Raw genomic sequence first — 14,918 nt, forward strand, 5'->3', positions numbered from 1 at the left:
AAAGAGTTCAATGTGCTGCTGATTTTATATCAGTGTCACACACAGTCAAATAACTGGTCATGGAGTTGCAGGTAGATTACTGATTCAGTTTCAAGGAGTCTCTAAAGAGATCGGTTCTTTTTGAGAAGTTCTTATTTGGACTTCATGTATTTTTTAGCATTTAGATGTGTTTGGTGATTGAAGAGCATATATAAAGAGCAACAACTGGTTTACTCAGGAGTGAATTACGGTTTTGTGAGGCTCAAGAGACTTGGAGTTGTTTGAAGTGATCAACTCTGGTTTCTATCATCCAATAGAGAAATTGGAAACTGTATTCTTTGAGAATTGTTTTGTATGACGTTCCAGGATGCCAGATTCATAAATGAATCTGCTTGAAGCCGTCACTTCTGATTTCAAAGTCAATTATACAACCTACGGGTTCATTAGCATTTGTTTCCAATAAAAATTTGACTTTTATTTACTATCTGGAACGGTTTCACACGATAAAACATTGAAAGTCTGAGAGTTATTGGACTCATAGAATAGCCTCAATTTTCCAAAAGTTTCAGGTGATAAGGTTGGAAGTTTCAGGTAATTAGGGCTGGGTTTGGGTCTGATTCTTGAGCTAGAGAACAAGAAGAATCATCATAGAGATGCAAGATCGAGGCCTCACCCGATCAATTATCTTTGCAATCCCTGATGTGGCCCTGGAATGTGTCATGATCTATCTGGACGATCCTCGAGATAGAAGCGCTGTGTCTCTGGTTTGTAAAAGATGGCACTATATCGATTATTTGACTCGAAAGCTACTCCATTAGTCCTTCTCATCTAAAGAACAGGTTCCCTCGGCTTGAGTCCCTGAAACTTAAAGCAAAGGCTTGAGCTTCGATGTTCAATCTGATACCGGAGGAGTGGGGAGGTTCTGCAGGGCCATGGATCAGTGAAATCTCTGAGACTGTTAACCGCTTAAAGTCTCTCCATTTTCGTCGCATGGTTGTGACTGATAAGGATCTTGCTATTCTTGTTCGAGGGCGTGGCCATATGCTTAATGTTTTCTCAAGCTAGACAAGTGCTCGGGGTTTTCTACCAATGACCTTTTACATGTTACCTGGAATCGCAGGTGCTTATTCTCTCAACTGTTGCACACTGGTTCTAGAACTTTTCTTACTGGATGGACATTTGCTTATCTTTAATAGTCAATTATGTGTTGCTCCCATACTTAGTATGAAGAATGGGATCTCTATGATGTTATCAGCTTTTGAATCATGGAGTTTTTATTTGGCAAATTAGAGAAATGAGTATGGGATCCTCTTTTTTTGTTGTTGTTGGGCTTGTGCATTTTCTATGCCTAAAAGTGGGAAGAGTTGGAGGGGGAGTCTTCTTTGGAAAAAATTGAAGAAATGCTTTTTGCCTTGCCTGAAATTTTGTTTGATCGGTTAGAATGGGATATCATTTTGGCAGTCTCATATAATTGAAGATTACTTGGCATCCTTTTTTTTCTTACTGACTCTGTTGCTTAGAAACACCTGAGTCTGGTTTTTTGTCTAATACCATGCAAAAAAACGCCTTCTGCCCATCTATAACCCAGAAGAATAATATTCACAAAATTCCCTAATTCTGAAATTCTAATATTTCTCAGAATTCTAGTGTTCAACTCTTCGCTGCTTTTTTTTTCCCCTGTTTTGAAACATTACTAGTTAGTTTTCAAATATGTTCTTCACTGTTCTGGAAGAAGGTTGCTTATCATTAGGCAGACTTTAGACTTCTTTTATCCACTTTTCATGGTTTTAGAATAAATTCTTTCAATCGGTGCATCTATGCATCCGCACACCACTACTTCCGCAGTTATACTTCCATTAATACATTCAACTATGAGTATAAATGTGCAGTTGTGACTAAAGAATATGTGACATAGTATGCATTGATGTGGGGAGAAGTAATTTGGAAACATAGTGATATTTTGATATGCATTTGAATATGGACAGATGTATATCTCTATAATAATCTACATGTATAAGTATAGAAAGTAGTGATACATTACATGTACATACCTAGATACAAATATCTACATTTGCATATGCCTGTTAATTTTAGCTATATGTCATGCGCATAACTTGTTTGAGGTAGAGCTTGATCATGCAGAGTTTGTTAAGGTCTCAGTGACTGATGTAATTATTTATGCCACTGTGTCACAAATCATTCAAATGGTGCGTTGGATTCCTTGTTTATCAATCCTGTTTGAATGGCGAATGGTGTCACAAGTGGAGCCGCAGTTGTTAAACAAGGAACCCAAAGCACATATCTTGTTAGGCTTCCAATGACCATGAGATTTGTGTCACAAGTGGAGCTGCTCTTCATCCCCACTTGAATGTGTGTCTTCAAACCACCTTGGTTATTAATTGAGGTCTTCACTAATCTATTATAATTGATCTATATAAATTTTTGCCCAGTGCTAGTTCATTTACTTTATGTTATCTTTACAAATGCTTTTCTAAGCCATGGAAATTCCATGAGGTTTCTCTAACCTCCATCTTGATTGGTCTTCTGACCAGATCCTCTGATGGTCTACCATCTCTGCATGAAGAAAGTCTGTTACCCCTTGGGCCATGATTACATCATATTCCTCTCAATTTTTATAATGTTATGCTGTGCTGTTTGATCACTTTGACATCACTTCATTTTCAGTTCTTACACTAATTTTTGGGTAGTTATCATCCGTGAAGATTTATAAAAGTTTTGGGCTGTTTGCTCTGAATTTGTTGTATTGTCTCATCATGCCATTTACTTTGACTGAAGATGGGAAATTTAATGACTGTGGTGGACTTGAATTCTATCCTGTATTTTTTCAGATCTAGGCCCGTTTGGATAGGAGGAAATTAGGAATCTTAGATATTTGAAATCCAAAGAAATCTATGGATTTTCAATATAAGGATTTTTCTCATGGATTCCTCAAATCTCTTGTTTGGATAAACTATACAAAATTCATGGATTCCTTGCAATCATTTCCATGTCCATTGTTTAGTAACAAAACTTGATACAGTATCTCTCTCAAAAAGTTTAATATACTTTCTCTCTCTAAAACTCAAAATTTGGGATAGTGTGTCTATAAAAATTTTGAGATAGTTTCTCTCTTTAAAATTTGATATGGTTTCTCTCTCTAAAATTTAATATACTTTCTATCCAAAACTTAAAATTTAAAATTGTTTCTTTAAAAATTTTGAAATAGTTTCTCTCTCTAAAATTTTTAGGTGCTTTCTCTCTCTAAAATTTAATATAGTTTCTCTTTCTAAACTTTTAAGATGCTCGCTCTGTAAAACTTAAAACTCGAGATCGTTCCCCTCTTCAATAATTTTGGTATAGTTTCTCTATCTATACATTTTTAAGTAGTTTCTCTCTAAAATATGACAGTTTTTTTTTCAAATTTTAAGATACTTTCTTTCTCTAAAAGTTAAAATTTGAGATAATTTCATTCAAAAAAATTATGCGATAGTTTCTCTTTCTAAGGTTTTTTATGAACTTTCTCTCTCTAAAATTTGATATAGTTACTCTCTTAAATTTTAAGATGCTTTCTCTCTCTAAAACTTCAAGTTTGAGATAGTTTATCTCTTTAAAATTTGATACAGTGCCTCTCTAAAATTTGATATACTTTCTCTCTCTAAAGTTTAAATTTTGAGATATTCTCTCTCCAAAACTTAAATTTTGAGAGTTTCTCTCTCTAAAAATTTCATGTACTTTCTCCATCTAAAATTTGATATAGTTTATCTTTCTAAAATTTTAAGATACTTTCTCTCTCTAAAACATAAATTTTGCGATAGTTTCTCTCTTCAAAATTTTTGAGATAGTTTCTTTCTCTAAAAATTTTTAGGTAGTTTCTCTCTCTAAAATTTGACATAATTTCTATCTCTAAAATTTTAATATCTTTTCTCTCTAACACTCAAAATTTGATATAGTTTATCTCTAAAACTCAAAAGTCGATATAGTTTCTCGCTAAAAAACTTGAGATATTTCTCTATCTAATTTTTTTCGGCAGTTTCTCTTTTTAAAATTTATAATAGTTTCTCGCGCAAAGTTTAAAAATACTTTTTCTCCCTACAACTTTAAAAATACTTTTTCTCTCTAAAATTTAAGATTTTATATGGTTTCTCTCTCTAAAACTTTTGAGATAGTTTCTATGTCTAAAATTTTTTGGTACTCTCTCCAAAATTTGATATAGTTTCTCTCCCTAAAAATTAAAATTTGAGATTGTTTCTATCTAAATTTTTTGAAATAGTCTCTCTCTAAAAATTTGAGATAGTTTTTTTCTATAAAATATGATAGTTTTTCTAAAACTTAAAATTTGAGATAGTTTCTCTCTGAGATAGATTATCTCTCTAAAAATTTTTAGTATTTTCTCTCTCTAAATTTTTTAACATACTTTTCTCTAAAACTTAAAATTTGAGATAGTTTCTCTCTCTAAAAATTTTGAGATAGTTTCTCTCTTTTAAAAAAAATGAGGTACTTTCTCTCTCTAAAATTTTCATACCTACAAAATGTTCCCTATGTTTGGGGTTGAGGGAGCCAATGAGTGAAATCTATGGGCTTTGGAAATTAAAAAAAGGTGTTGGTATGGAAATAAAATCGTGAAAAAGTAAGTCTTATTTATATGATTTTCATTTTCTTAATTTTAAGTATCCTAGTCATTAACCAATCCAAACGGCGGATTTTTGCAATATCCAAGATCTTAGAAATCCATGTACCCGAACAGGCCCTACATACTTTGTTTTTAGAAGAAAGCTCTTTTGAGGAGGAGGATGGTGAATCGCTTCATGAGCTTGCTTTAAATAATATTGTTCTAGAAGTTTTAAATTTTTATGCAACAGAGGTGAAAAAAATAAACATTGAAGACCTTGAGCTGTTAGCTAGGAATTGTAGCAATTTAATTTCTTTGAAGATAAGCGACTGTGAAATCTTGGACCTAGTTGGTGTGTTTCGAAGAGCAAACGCGTTAGAAGAATTTGGGGGAGGTTATGTCAGTGAGCCATTGCCAGGAGAGGTGAATAAATATGAAAACTTGTACTTTCTGCCAAGGTTAGCCCGCCATGGTCTTAGCTACATGAGTGAAAACGAGATGCCTATGATTTTCCCTTTTGCTGCTTCACTCAAGAAGCTAGACTTGCAGTACACATTACTAAACACCGAGGATCATGTCCAGCTGATTCGGCGCTGCCCCAATCTTGAAGTTCTTGAGGTAGTGTTCCAGTAAAGATTTTCTCATTATAATTTTTTGAGCGAAAAGTTTTCTGTAATCCAGTGGGATGCGGAAAACTTTGTCCTTCGGGTCATTATATGAAATGATGGACGAATTTAAGATAGTGGGACCTACCATTGGATGTCATGTCTCGTTCTAGTGGATCCCAATATTTCGCCATTATCGTCTGTCATTTCATTGAATGCTAATGATCTATGGATTTCCATGGGCCATTCAACCCTCAATTCCCAAATTTTAGTTTTCTTGAAGAGAGGAACTTTACTTATTTGCTCCTTCATTTTGCCGGTGAGGAATGTGATAAGTGACAGACGACTAGAGGTTGTTGCTCAACATTGTAAAACATTATGCAGGCTTTGAATTGAGCCTGGGGATGATGAGCAGGGCTGGGAGGATGAACAGGGAATGGTTTCTCGGAGAGGAGTATCTGCCCTAGCTGAAGGTTGCGCCGAACTAGAATATCTGGCTGTGTATGTATCTGATATTGCTAATGCAGCTTTGAATCGGTTGCCACTTTTTGGACAAAGCTCTGTGACTTTCGCGTGCTTTTACTTGAAAGAGAAGAAAGAATAACTGATTTACCTCTCGACAATGGGGTTCGAGCTCTATTAAGAGGCTGCCAGAAACTAAGAAGTTTTGCTTTCTATGCTGGGATTTTGGAATTCTCAAGAGGCTGCCCCGTTCTTCAGAAATTGGAGCTACGACATTGTTGTTTCAGTGAAAGTGCATTGGCTGAGGCAATTATAAATTTAGCATCTCTTAGATATCTATGGGTGCAGGGCTATAGAACATCGCCAACTGGTAGGGCTCTTTTAAGGATGACTCTTCCATTTTGGAACATAGAGATCATTCCTCCGACGATTGAGAATGGTATGCCTGATGAAGTTGGGGATTTTGAGCTGCCAGCTCAGATTCTAGCGTATTATTCACTGGCTGGAAGAAGAGATGATCATCATGGAACAGTCATTCCTTTATCCCCATTATCCTCATGATCTCATAGGTGCATGCCCGCTTTTTCTCATTGTTTAACTGCGTTGAACATTCTTCCATGGCGAAGTATAATATGCTCTTAATGGACTTAGGAAAGTGTACTCCATTGGGGTCAGCACTGCCTATAAAATGTGCAGAGATGGAGATAGACTGGAACTCTGGGACAATATTGTTTAAGAGGGTTTTGCTGTCTCTCCGTGACCATTCATCAGTTCGTCCAGTTGTGATGAACACATTTGACCATGGTTTTCTATAGTTCCATAATAACATATTATTCCTTTGATACGTTTGCCCCATTGCTTATGCTTTATATGGTACTCCCTTGCTTTCATTACGTATCTGTGCTTCTAGGCGTTACATGCTAAGGTTTCTTTCTGTTCTGCTTCTGTAACCTTTGATTGACGGACTGCTCAACCAGCCTATCTTGGTGCAGGGTTTGTTGTTAAAGATAGCAAATTTTTTTTTTTTTTTTAATGAAGTTAACAGTAACATTAACAAAAAGAAAAGTACAAGTGTTTGGGGGTAGCTAACCCTTACACAAAAATGGGTGCTACCCAGCCCCCCACAGGCGGGGAGTTTCCTTTACAGATAAAAACCCAAAAATTACAACCCAAAATTACCAAAGGCAACAAGAGAGAGAAAACTCGTGACAACCGAGAGTTGGCTAAGCAAAAAAGAAAGGGTTTATAACTACACCTTTTTAACAAAAAGAGAATAAAGCAAGAGAAGGGACAGCAACGAGCTTAAGAGGGTCCCTGGTTGTCCAAAAGATCTGCTTCATCATTGGCCAAAAGATCTACGAGAGCATTGCACGTCCTGAATGTATGCATCCATGAGATGCTGATATCCCTGCATAAGCATTCTATTTCATCAAAAATGGGCAGGAGGTACCAAGGTGGTGTAGACTTTCTGGAAACCCAGGCAATAATGTTGTTTGAGTCCCCTTCAACAATCGGGTTAGATCCCCATGACAGGTCAAAGTGCTTGATCCCAATCAGAAGTGCCTTGGCTTCGGCTTGTTGGGAGTCTGTTGAGCTCAGTGGTTCAGCAAACCTGAAGAGGATTTTCCTTTGGTAGTCTCTGAACCCCCCCCCCCCCCCCCGCCCTAGATGGCCCAGGGTTGCCCCTTAAGCACCCTTCGAAGTTCAGTTTGATGACTCCTCTTGGAGGTGGTTGCCAATTGCTTGGTTTAACTGGTTTCTTGGGCTTATGAAAAAAGAATATTCTCCCAATGGCTAAGATAGGAGTTTGAGGGTATTCTGGCAAACACTTTTGGATGGTCGCCCAAAATATAGTCATAGTCTTGATCTTGTGAAAAAGGGCAGTCAGCAGTTGGTGATGTCCCTGGAAGATCTTGTGGTTCCTTTCATTCCATATTACCCATATGCAAGCAGCACTGGCAGCCTCCCAGAGGATTTTACCTGCTTTAGGCCAAGGCATGGCGAAGTCTGTGGACAGTAGAGAGGGCACCAATGGTGGACTAGCCCATTGAAAGCCAAATAGGCATAGAAGTCTCCGCCCTAGGTGTCTCGCCTGCTCGCAAAGAAGGAAAAAATGGGCGTTGGTCTCCTCCTCTCTTAGGCACAAAATGCACCTGTTAGGGATTGAGATACCCCTCTATTGCAATTGGTCCACAGTTAATGCTCTCTGTGAGCGAGCTATCCAGTTAAAGGTCTGAACCCTTGGGGGTGCTATGGAGGACCAAGCTTTGACAACTAGCGAGGGAAGGTTGAAAGGCCAGGTAGGAGATTGGATGAGTCTTTTGTAGAATGAGGCAATTGTGAAGCAACCAGAGGGGGATAGCGTCCACAACAAAGAGTCACTTCCACTTAAAGGACTATAGGTTTCATGGAGGGCTGCTAAAAGTTGGTTAAAAGATAGAATTTCAGCGTCAGAGAGGTTCCTCCTAAAGGATGGAGTCCACGCTCTTCGCCCTCCTATTTGGACCATTTCTTCCACTACTGTTGAGTGCGGGTGTGAAGCTAAGGAATAAAGGGAGGGATATAAATCTTTGAGGGAGGAATAGCCAAACCAAAGATCAGACCAAATTTAACTTTGGACTCTTCTCTGGCATAAACTCTAATGAAGTTCTTGAAATGGGCTAGGGATTGAGCAATGGAATTCCATACTCCTAACACAATATCTTCGTCTCATTTGCACCCAGGAGGAGTCACTGATTTTGTATTTGTGACGAATGACTTGAGCCCAGAGGGCATCTGGTTGTGGGTAGCTTTTTGGCATAGCATTATAGCTAAATTATAACTTTGATGATGATAGAGATTTCTTAATGAGTATAAATCTCTTTTTGTGATAGATCTTTCTTAAGAAAATGTAATTCTTAGTTTCATTTTGTGGGTAGCTTTTTATCTGGAAAGGTTCAAGTCAAGACGTGGTTGATTTGTTGTGTACAATATTTGAAATATCCACCAGAATTCAAGAAACTAAAAAATATTCAAATCTTGCATACCAGAGGCAACTGAGCTGAAACTAGATTCAACTTCTCCTCAGGGTTTAAAGATACATCAAAAAGATGAGGGACCGTCCTTGGTCCTAGATGTGTGGAGCTCATATCCTAAATTTCGTGTTTCAAAAACTATGAGCAAATAAATGTTTTTCTCTCTAACATTGATGTCAAGGGCCATGGTATTTGTCAGTAGTGCCAAGTAGGTGAGAATGGCACAAACAATGCTGGAAAACTACCCCTCTGCAGTCCCACTTGGGAAGAAAAAAAATTACCCAAGGAGAAACATGAGTTAAGTGTTTCCTTGGTTTGAGTTTAAAACTTGTATGCAAACAAAAACAGCCTTTGTATTTTTTGGTCCATTCCAATTGTCTAAAATTCCCTTTGAAAGAAAGCACTGAGGTATTAGGTTTCTGCAGAATTGAGCTCTTGTATTGTTTTGTGCTTCTTAGAAATGATTGAAATTCTACAACTTGTTTGCATCTTCGTCTTCTCACGTGAACACATACTAGTCAGCTGCATGCCCTGTTCCCCCATACATGTTTTCTCTGTTTTCAAGTCCTGTCATTCCCCTCCTTGCCGCTACGACACCATGTCTATCTTGGCAGAAGAGAATATATTCACTTTTTGCATAATCACTACAAAGTAGAATTCTAAAGTGCTCAGACCGCTTTGTTCTGATTAGATTCACTTTAGAGTAGCTGTAAGTCAATAAAATTAAGAATAAGCAATGAGTCAAAGAATAAAAAAAACCTTTGATATGCTTGATCTACCCGTTGGTTGGATAATATATGTAAGTTGTAAAGTAAACTCAAGAGAGTGATAGTAAGAATATTGGTCTGATTGAAGGTACCCATAAGATTAGATGCATGTTCCTGAATAAGAAGTTTGATCATGCTGCTTTCCTTATTGGATTTGTAGGTTGAAAGAAGTATCTGGATTCAAGTATATTTGCTGTACTTTTATCAGTTCTATACCAATATAGCCAAGCCAAAGTTACTCTTACTCTAGGTTTTCCCTTTATCCACCAATTTTGATTTAAATCCTTCTTTTGGTAGGTAACAAACATGGACTAAGAAGCATATCATGGATAATGGGATCAGTTAAAACCTTTGGAATAATCACTGATTGCATTTCAATAGAAAATTAGGGTTTTACTTTCACATGTTTTCAATTCAACAGTGGACCCGAACTGAACATCAAAACCAGCTATTGATACAGTTCAGCATTCATCTCCCACATCATTAAGCTTGTAGTAATCACCTTGGGATCAGTATAATGGGTCCACTCACTGTCCTATATTTTCCAGCAAGGCTTTTACGTATTTCAAGATGTTAAAATCTTGTGTATAAAAATATATACTTTCCTGGTGTTTGTGGCAACAAGTCCAATTGTTACCATCATGGTTTTCTTAATTGTGATGCATGTACTTGGCGATATTATTCAAGGGGGACAGAGCCTAAGTTCCTTGTATCATATACATTCCAGGGATTGTGAGAATGTAAAAAGCCCAGGGAATATGTTTCTTTTGAGTAGCTACTGTGGATTATAGGTGAAGCTTTTGTTTCTTGTGTTCTTGTGGAGCTGCAAAAACTCCTAATATTTGGGGTTCACATGGAGCAGTTTGTCTATGTTGGACTTGATGTATTCTTAGTGTTTCCGAGGCAGGGGTATTTTGGGAATTCAGGCCACTACATTCAAAATGTGGCTGTTTTGGGATGATCTGTATCAGAGTTGTGAAATGGCAGATGCACCTAAGTATTCAAGGGGGATGAGAGTGCCTGGAGTCTCCCAAGGAGGCTCAATTGAAGAAAAGGAAGTGGATTCTTCTAAAGTGCTTTCGCTCGGTTGTAGAGAGAGACAGATTTCTGTAAGAAATTCTGAACTAATATCTGTGTATTTTCTGTAATAATTTTCTGTTTGCTTTTGTTGCTGAACTATTGATATGTGTAGGCAAGGGGGATCTGGCTTGTTCATGATTTCCCCTGGTTTAACGTGTCCTTTGTAAATAATAGAGGAGTTTACCTTCTCTCCTTTTTCCTTTTTCTTTCCCTTCTATTTTTCGGTATTTATTTATATTTTGTGTGTTTGGGTGCGTAATGGTCGTCTTTGAAAGTGATCAGAGTTGAAAGGCCATTCCCAGCGAGGTTTCAGACCATCAGGTCGGAATCTTGGGTATTGAGATTTCTGTTTCTTTTAGTTAAATAGGTGGCAACTATAGATGTTGAATTTGAATTTTTTTTGTCTACAAGTCATATGGGCATGTTAGGAGAGGTATTTTGGTCGTTTTATTGTGTAAGAAATGTTTTTTCATTTCTTTTTTTAGGTGAACACTTGTGAAGAGGATATGCCCAAATTTGATGTCCATATCAGATGTAAAGAAAATTAAAAAGAAAAAAAGTAGTTAGACGTGACGTGTGATTGGATGCTATTCCGGCCATCCATTAAGATCAAACGGCTTGAAGAAGGGTTGCACATATAAGGTTCTGCTTACACATAGAAAGGGTTTTCATTAAAGAAATATTGTTTACAATAGGAAAAAATTTATATAAGTGCGAGCCTCTAAACAATCAAATTAAGGTTCACTTCAGAAATTTCATTTGAAGAGGTTGTTTTGATGCCCAAATGTCCTCAAATCGATCATCTCGACATCAAGATGCCTGGACATGAAAAAACAATGGATTTCAAGTTTTGAAGATAGTGCATCTTGTAATGCATTTTTTGACCGTCAATTTTCAAGATTTTCAAGTTTTATAGATCAGATCTATACTGTTTTTGAAGCTTTAAATTTTATAATAGAGAAGAAAAATATATTTTAAAGTTATCACAAAGATTTATAGTATTGAGACTACATTTCGCAACACTATTTGAAGGTGCACTTTACTTTGATTGTTTAGAGCCTCGGCTTTATACAAACAGCATCCTTTATAGTATATATATTTATAAAGTGTTTATGCTATGCTCCAGCAGGATGACTTATCCCAAGCCTGGAAAAAAGAGGAGGGTTGTGTTAGAATGGCAACAAGCATAATTTTTTGCTTCATTGTGTTAGGTTGGAAGAAGGCATAAATTTTTTTTTCCCATATCTAATTTGTGGATCCTGCAATGTTATATGCTCATTATAGGATGTTCTTTGGTATGGCTCTTGATGTAGCGGATGATGGAATATTGTTTTTTTTTTTTTAACGTGAAATTGTATAATATGGTTCATACAACCAACCCCAATTAGTTAGGATAAGGCTAGGACCTCAAATAGTTGGATAAGGTATGGCTTGGATGATTATTTTTACTTCGAAATTTTGGAAACCACTAAAGAATTAGTATTATTTTGAAAAGAAAAAATTTGAATTTTGAATTTTCTAATACTTAGTTCTCACCTTTTATTTTCAAAAGAGAAAATTTGAAGTTTAAGTTTTCAAACTTGAAGATCTCACCCTCAAAAAATTGGACATTAGCTTTTGAATGCATAGAAGAGTCCAATTTGATTTTTTTGGAGAATGGTCTTTAAGTTAAAGAGATTACATATCAAAAAGTTATAGTCCAAGAATTACTCTTAGATTGGTTTTTTAGGAAGGAAGTAAATAGACGGTATGCTCTAATGGGAGCATAAAATCTTTTGGCCTATTCAAACGTAGAGTTTACCCTATCTATGTCTAGTAATAGAAAACATTCCGTTCTCCTCGCCTTCCTTGCAACCATTCTTTCCCTTCTTCTTCCTTCTCTTCTTCTTCTTCTATTTATTTATTTATTTATTTTCTTCTAAGTTTAATGGTTGGGAAAGGGCTCTTTTTGGAAAAGGTTTCTATACTTTCTTACTATAAAAGATATGTACTTCCCTCATCCAGCCATCCAATTTAAATCAAGTGCGTTAGACCGTTTGATCTAGGTTCGACACCACAAAGTATTTCATTTTTAATTTTTCTACCAATTATATGAATATGAAATTTGGTATATACTATCATCTTAATTGGGTGTACCAAAAAAAATACTAAAAATATATTTTTGATAAAATACAATGATTAAAAAGGGGTGTGGTTTCTATAAGGTTGCAACTTTAAGTAATCCAATTAAGGCATACCTCCAAATTTTATCATGACATGTAATTTTGGTGTAAAAAATTCTTAGAATTATCTAAAAATCTATTTTTATATCTAATTATAAAATTTTAAACTCTAAAATGGTTAAAATCAAGTAGATCCATCTGAAAATCTTGAAAATGGACGGTCTAGATAATGTGTTGCAAAATGTACTATTTTTGGGACTCATCTTTTCCTTTTCATATTTATACATCTTGATCTTGAGATGATCTATTTGAGGGTTTTTTAATATTAAAACAACATTTTTCAATAGATTTTTGAGGTGCATCTGTAATTCTACATTTTAAGGTTGTAACCTTATATAAACATTTTCCATCTAATAATTTGATTTGAATAGGGAAACTAGTGTAATTTTTGAGCAAATAGGAGTAACATTTTGAGAATTAAAAGAAAAAAGAAAAAAGAAAAAAAAGAATAGACTTTGGGTCTCTGAACACTTAGATCTAATCATCCAAAAATTGGATTGTCCTTTTTTGATCTCAAGAGTTTTTCAGGCACATTATGAAGGCGTATTATTTTTCTTATTATTTTATTGAGATTAGTCCCTAGGCATAGGATTTCATGTCTACCAAAATCCTAGATGGAATTTACACCCGGGGGAGCACATACCCAGCTGGAGGATTTAATCTTTTGGCTAAAAATAAGGCGTAATATACCCTTCGGAACAGATGTTGCCGATAAATCATTTGACCTATCAACATAATCAATTTAATAATATCTCCTGTCCTATCGATCATGATAAACTTAAATTATGTGTGAATCAAATTATCAGTTGACAATTTATGTGAATCAAAACTAAAACCCATGTCAAAATAAACTAGTGATTAAAAGAACGCTCGGTCGACACGAAATTGGTAGTTCGATCCAAGAATCAGTCACGAAATTGGTAGTTTGATCCAAAAATCAGTCACCCCGTTCCAGTTCTATATATATATCACGCCGATTTTAGAAAAGAGCCGACAACAATTTTTTACAATAAAGCGATGATCCCGACTGCCGATTCACAAATCTTGATTGGTTTTGGCCGATTCAATGTTTTTTCACGTGCTTTTTCATTGGTTCACTGTTTTTTTTCACAGTAAAATAGAGATTCGGAATGCCGATTCATTGATCCGGACTAGTTTTTAAGGAGCCCGATTCAGGTCACTAATCTGTTTTTTTAAATCACTAAAATAAACCATGGTCCACATGAAAAATTAACTAGAAAATATGAGTTTTAAACAAGGGCAACCTTTCAGCACGCTACTTGGTACATAAAACTTACACATGCCACTCCTCTCCCCGATATTAATAAATGGTTGGGATAGCTTAATATAACGTCATAAATGGGTCTTTATCTATATGATCTTGATTAGACAACTCAAAATATTTTATATTTATTTTTTTATAAAATTTATTAATATGAAATTTGGGTTGTGGCATAATCTTTTACAAGAACCTAAATAAACATAAAATAATATTTTTGACAAAACAAAAATTAAAGGGATATTTAGAATTTTTATTATAAATTTTTTATTATTATTTTTGATATGTCTTAAAAAAAACACACTTTAAATTTTATATCCATGTGATTTATAAAAGAGAAATGATCCTATTGGACCTTCTCCCACCTATAAGATTGAAGTTATCATATATAGGATTGAAGTTATCCTAATTCCCTCTCCCACTTGAAGTAAGAAACTAGTGCAATATCATGATTGAAGTTATCCTAATTCCTAAACGAGTCATTCAGATAGGATGATTAGTACAGTCATTGTATATTCCCAAAAAAGGGTGAGGTTTGTATAGATAAAGGGTGAGGTTTGTATAGATCCGACACTCTAAACAATCAAAGCCCACCTTCAAATAGTTTTGAAAAATGTTGTTTCATTACTAAAAATCTATCGTTGTAATCGTATTAAAATATATTTTTATTTTTAATTATAACATTTAAAGCTGTAAAAATAGCGTATATTGAGCATATCTATAAAAATCTTGAAAATTAACGGTCCAAAATGTGTTGCAAAATGCACTATTTCCAAAACTTGAAATCCATTTTTTTTTTTCCATGTTCATGCATCTTGATATGGAGATGGTCAATTTGAGGATATTTGGGCATCATAACAACCTCTTCTAGTAAAATTTTTGAGGTGGGCTCAAATTTGAT

General features: G+C 35.4%; 1 protein-coding gene across 1 annotated transcript; it reads left to right on the forward strand.

Moving 5' to 3' along the window:
• The first annotated feature begins 867 nt into the window (after positions 1-867).
• LOC105420947 (coronatine-insensitive protein 1) lies at positions 868-6,924 on the forward strand. The gene is given in 5 exon segments (XM_088873828.1): positions 868-1,029; positions 1,335-1,414; positions 4,648-5,211; positions 5,518-5,714; positions 5,717-6,924. Coding segments are annotated over 5 exon segments (1,503 nt in total). The 3' UTR covers positions 6,217-6,924.
• The last annotated feature ends 7,994 nt before the right edge of the window (positions 6,925-14,918 follow it).

This window comes from Amborella trichopoda, chromosome 8 (assembly GCF_054954075.1).
Source record: "Amborella trichopoda isolate Santa Cruz 75 chromosome 8, AtrichopodaSantaCruz75HAP2 v2.0, whole genome shotgun sequence".
NCBI classification, from domain to species: Eukaryota; Viridiplantae; Streptophyta; class Magnoliopsida; order Amborellales; family Amborellaceae; genus Amborella; species Amborella trichopoda.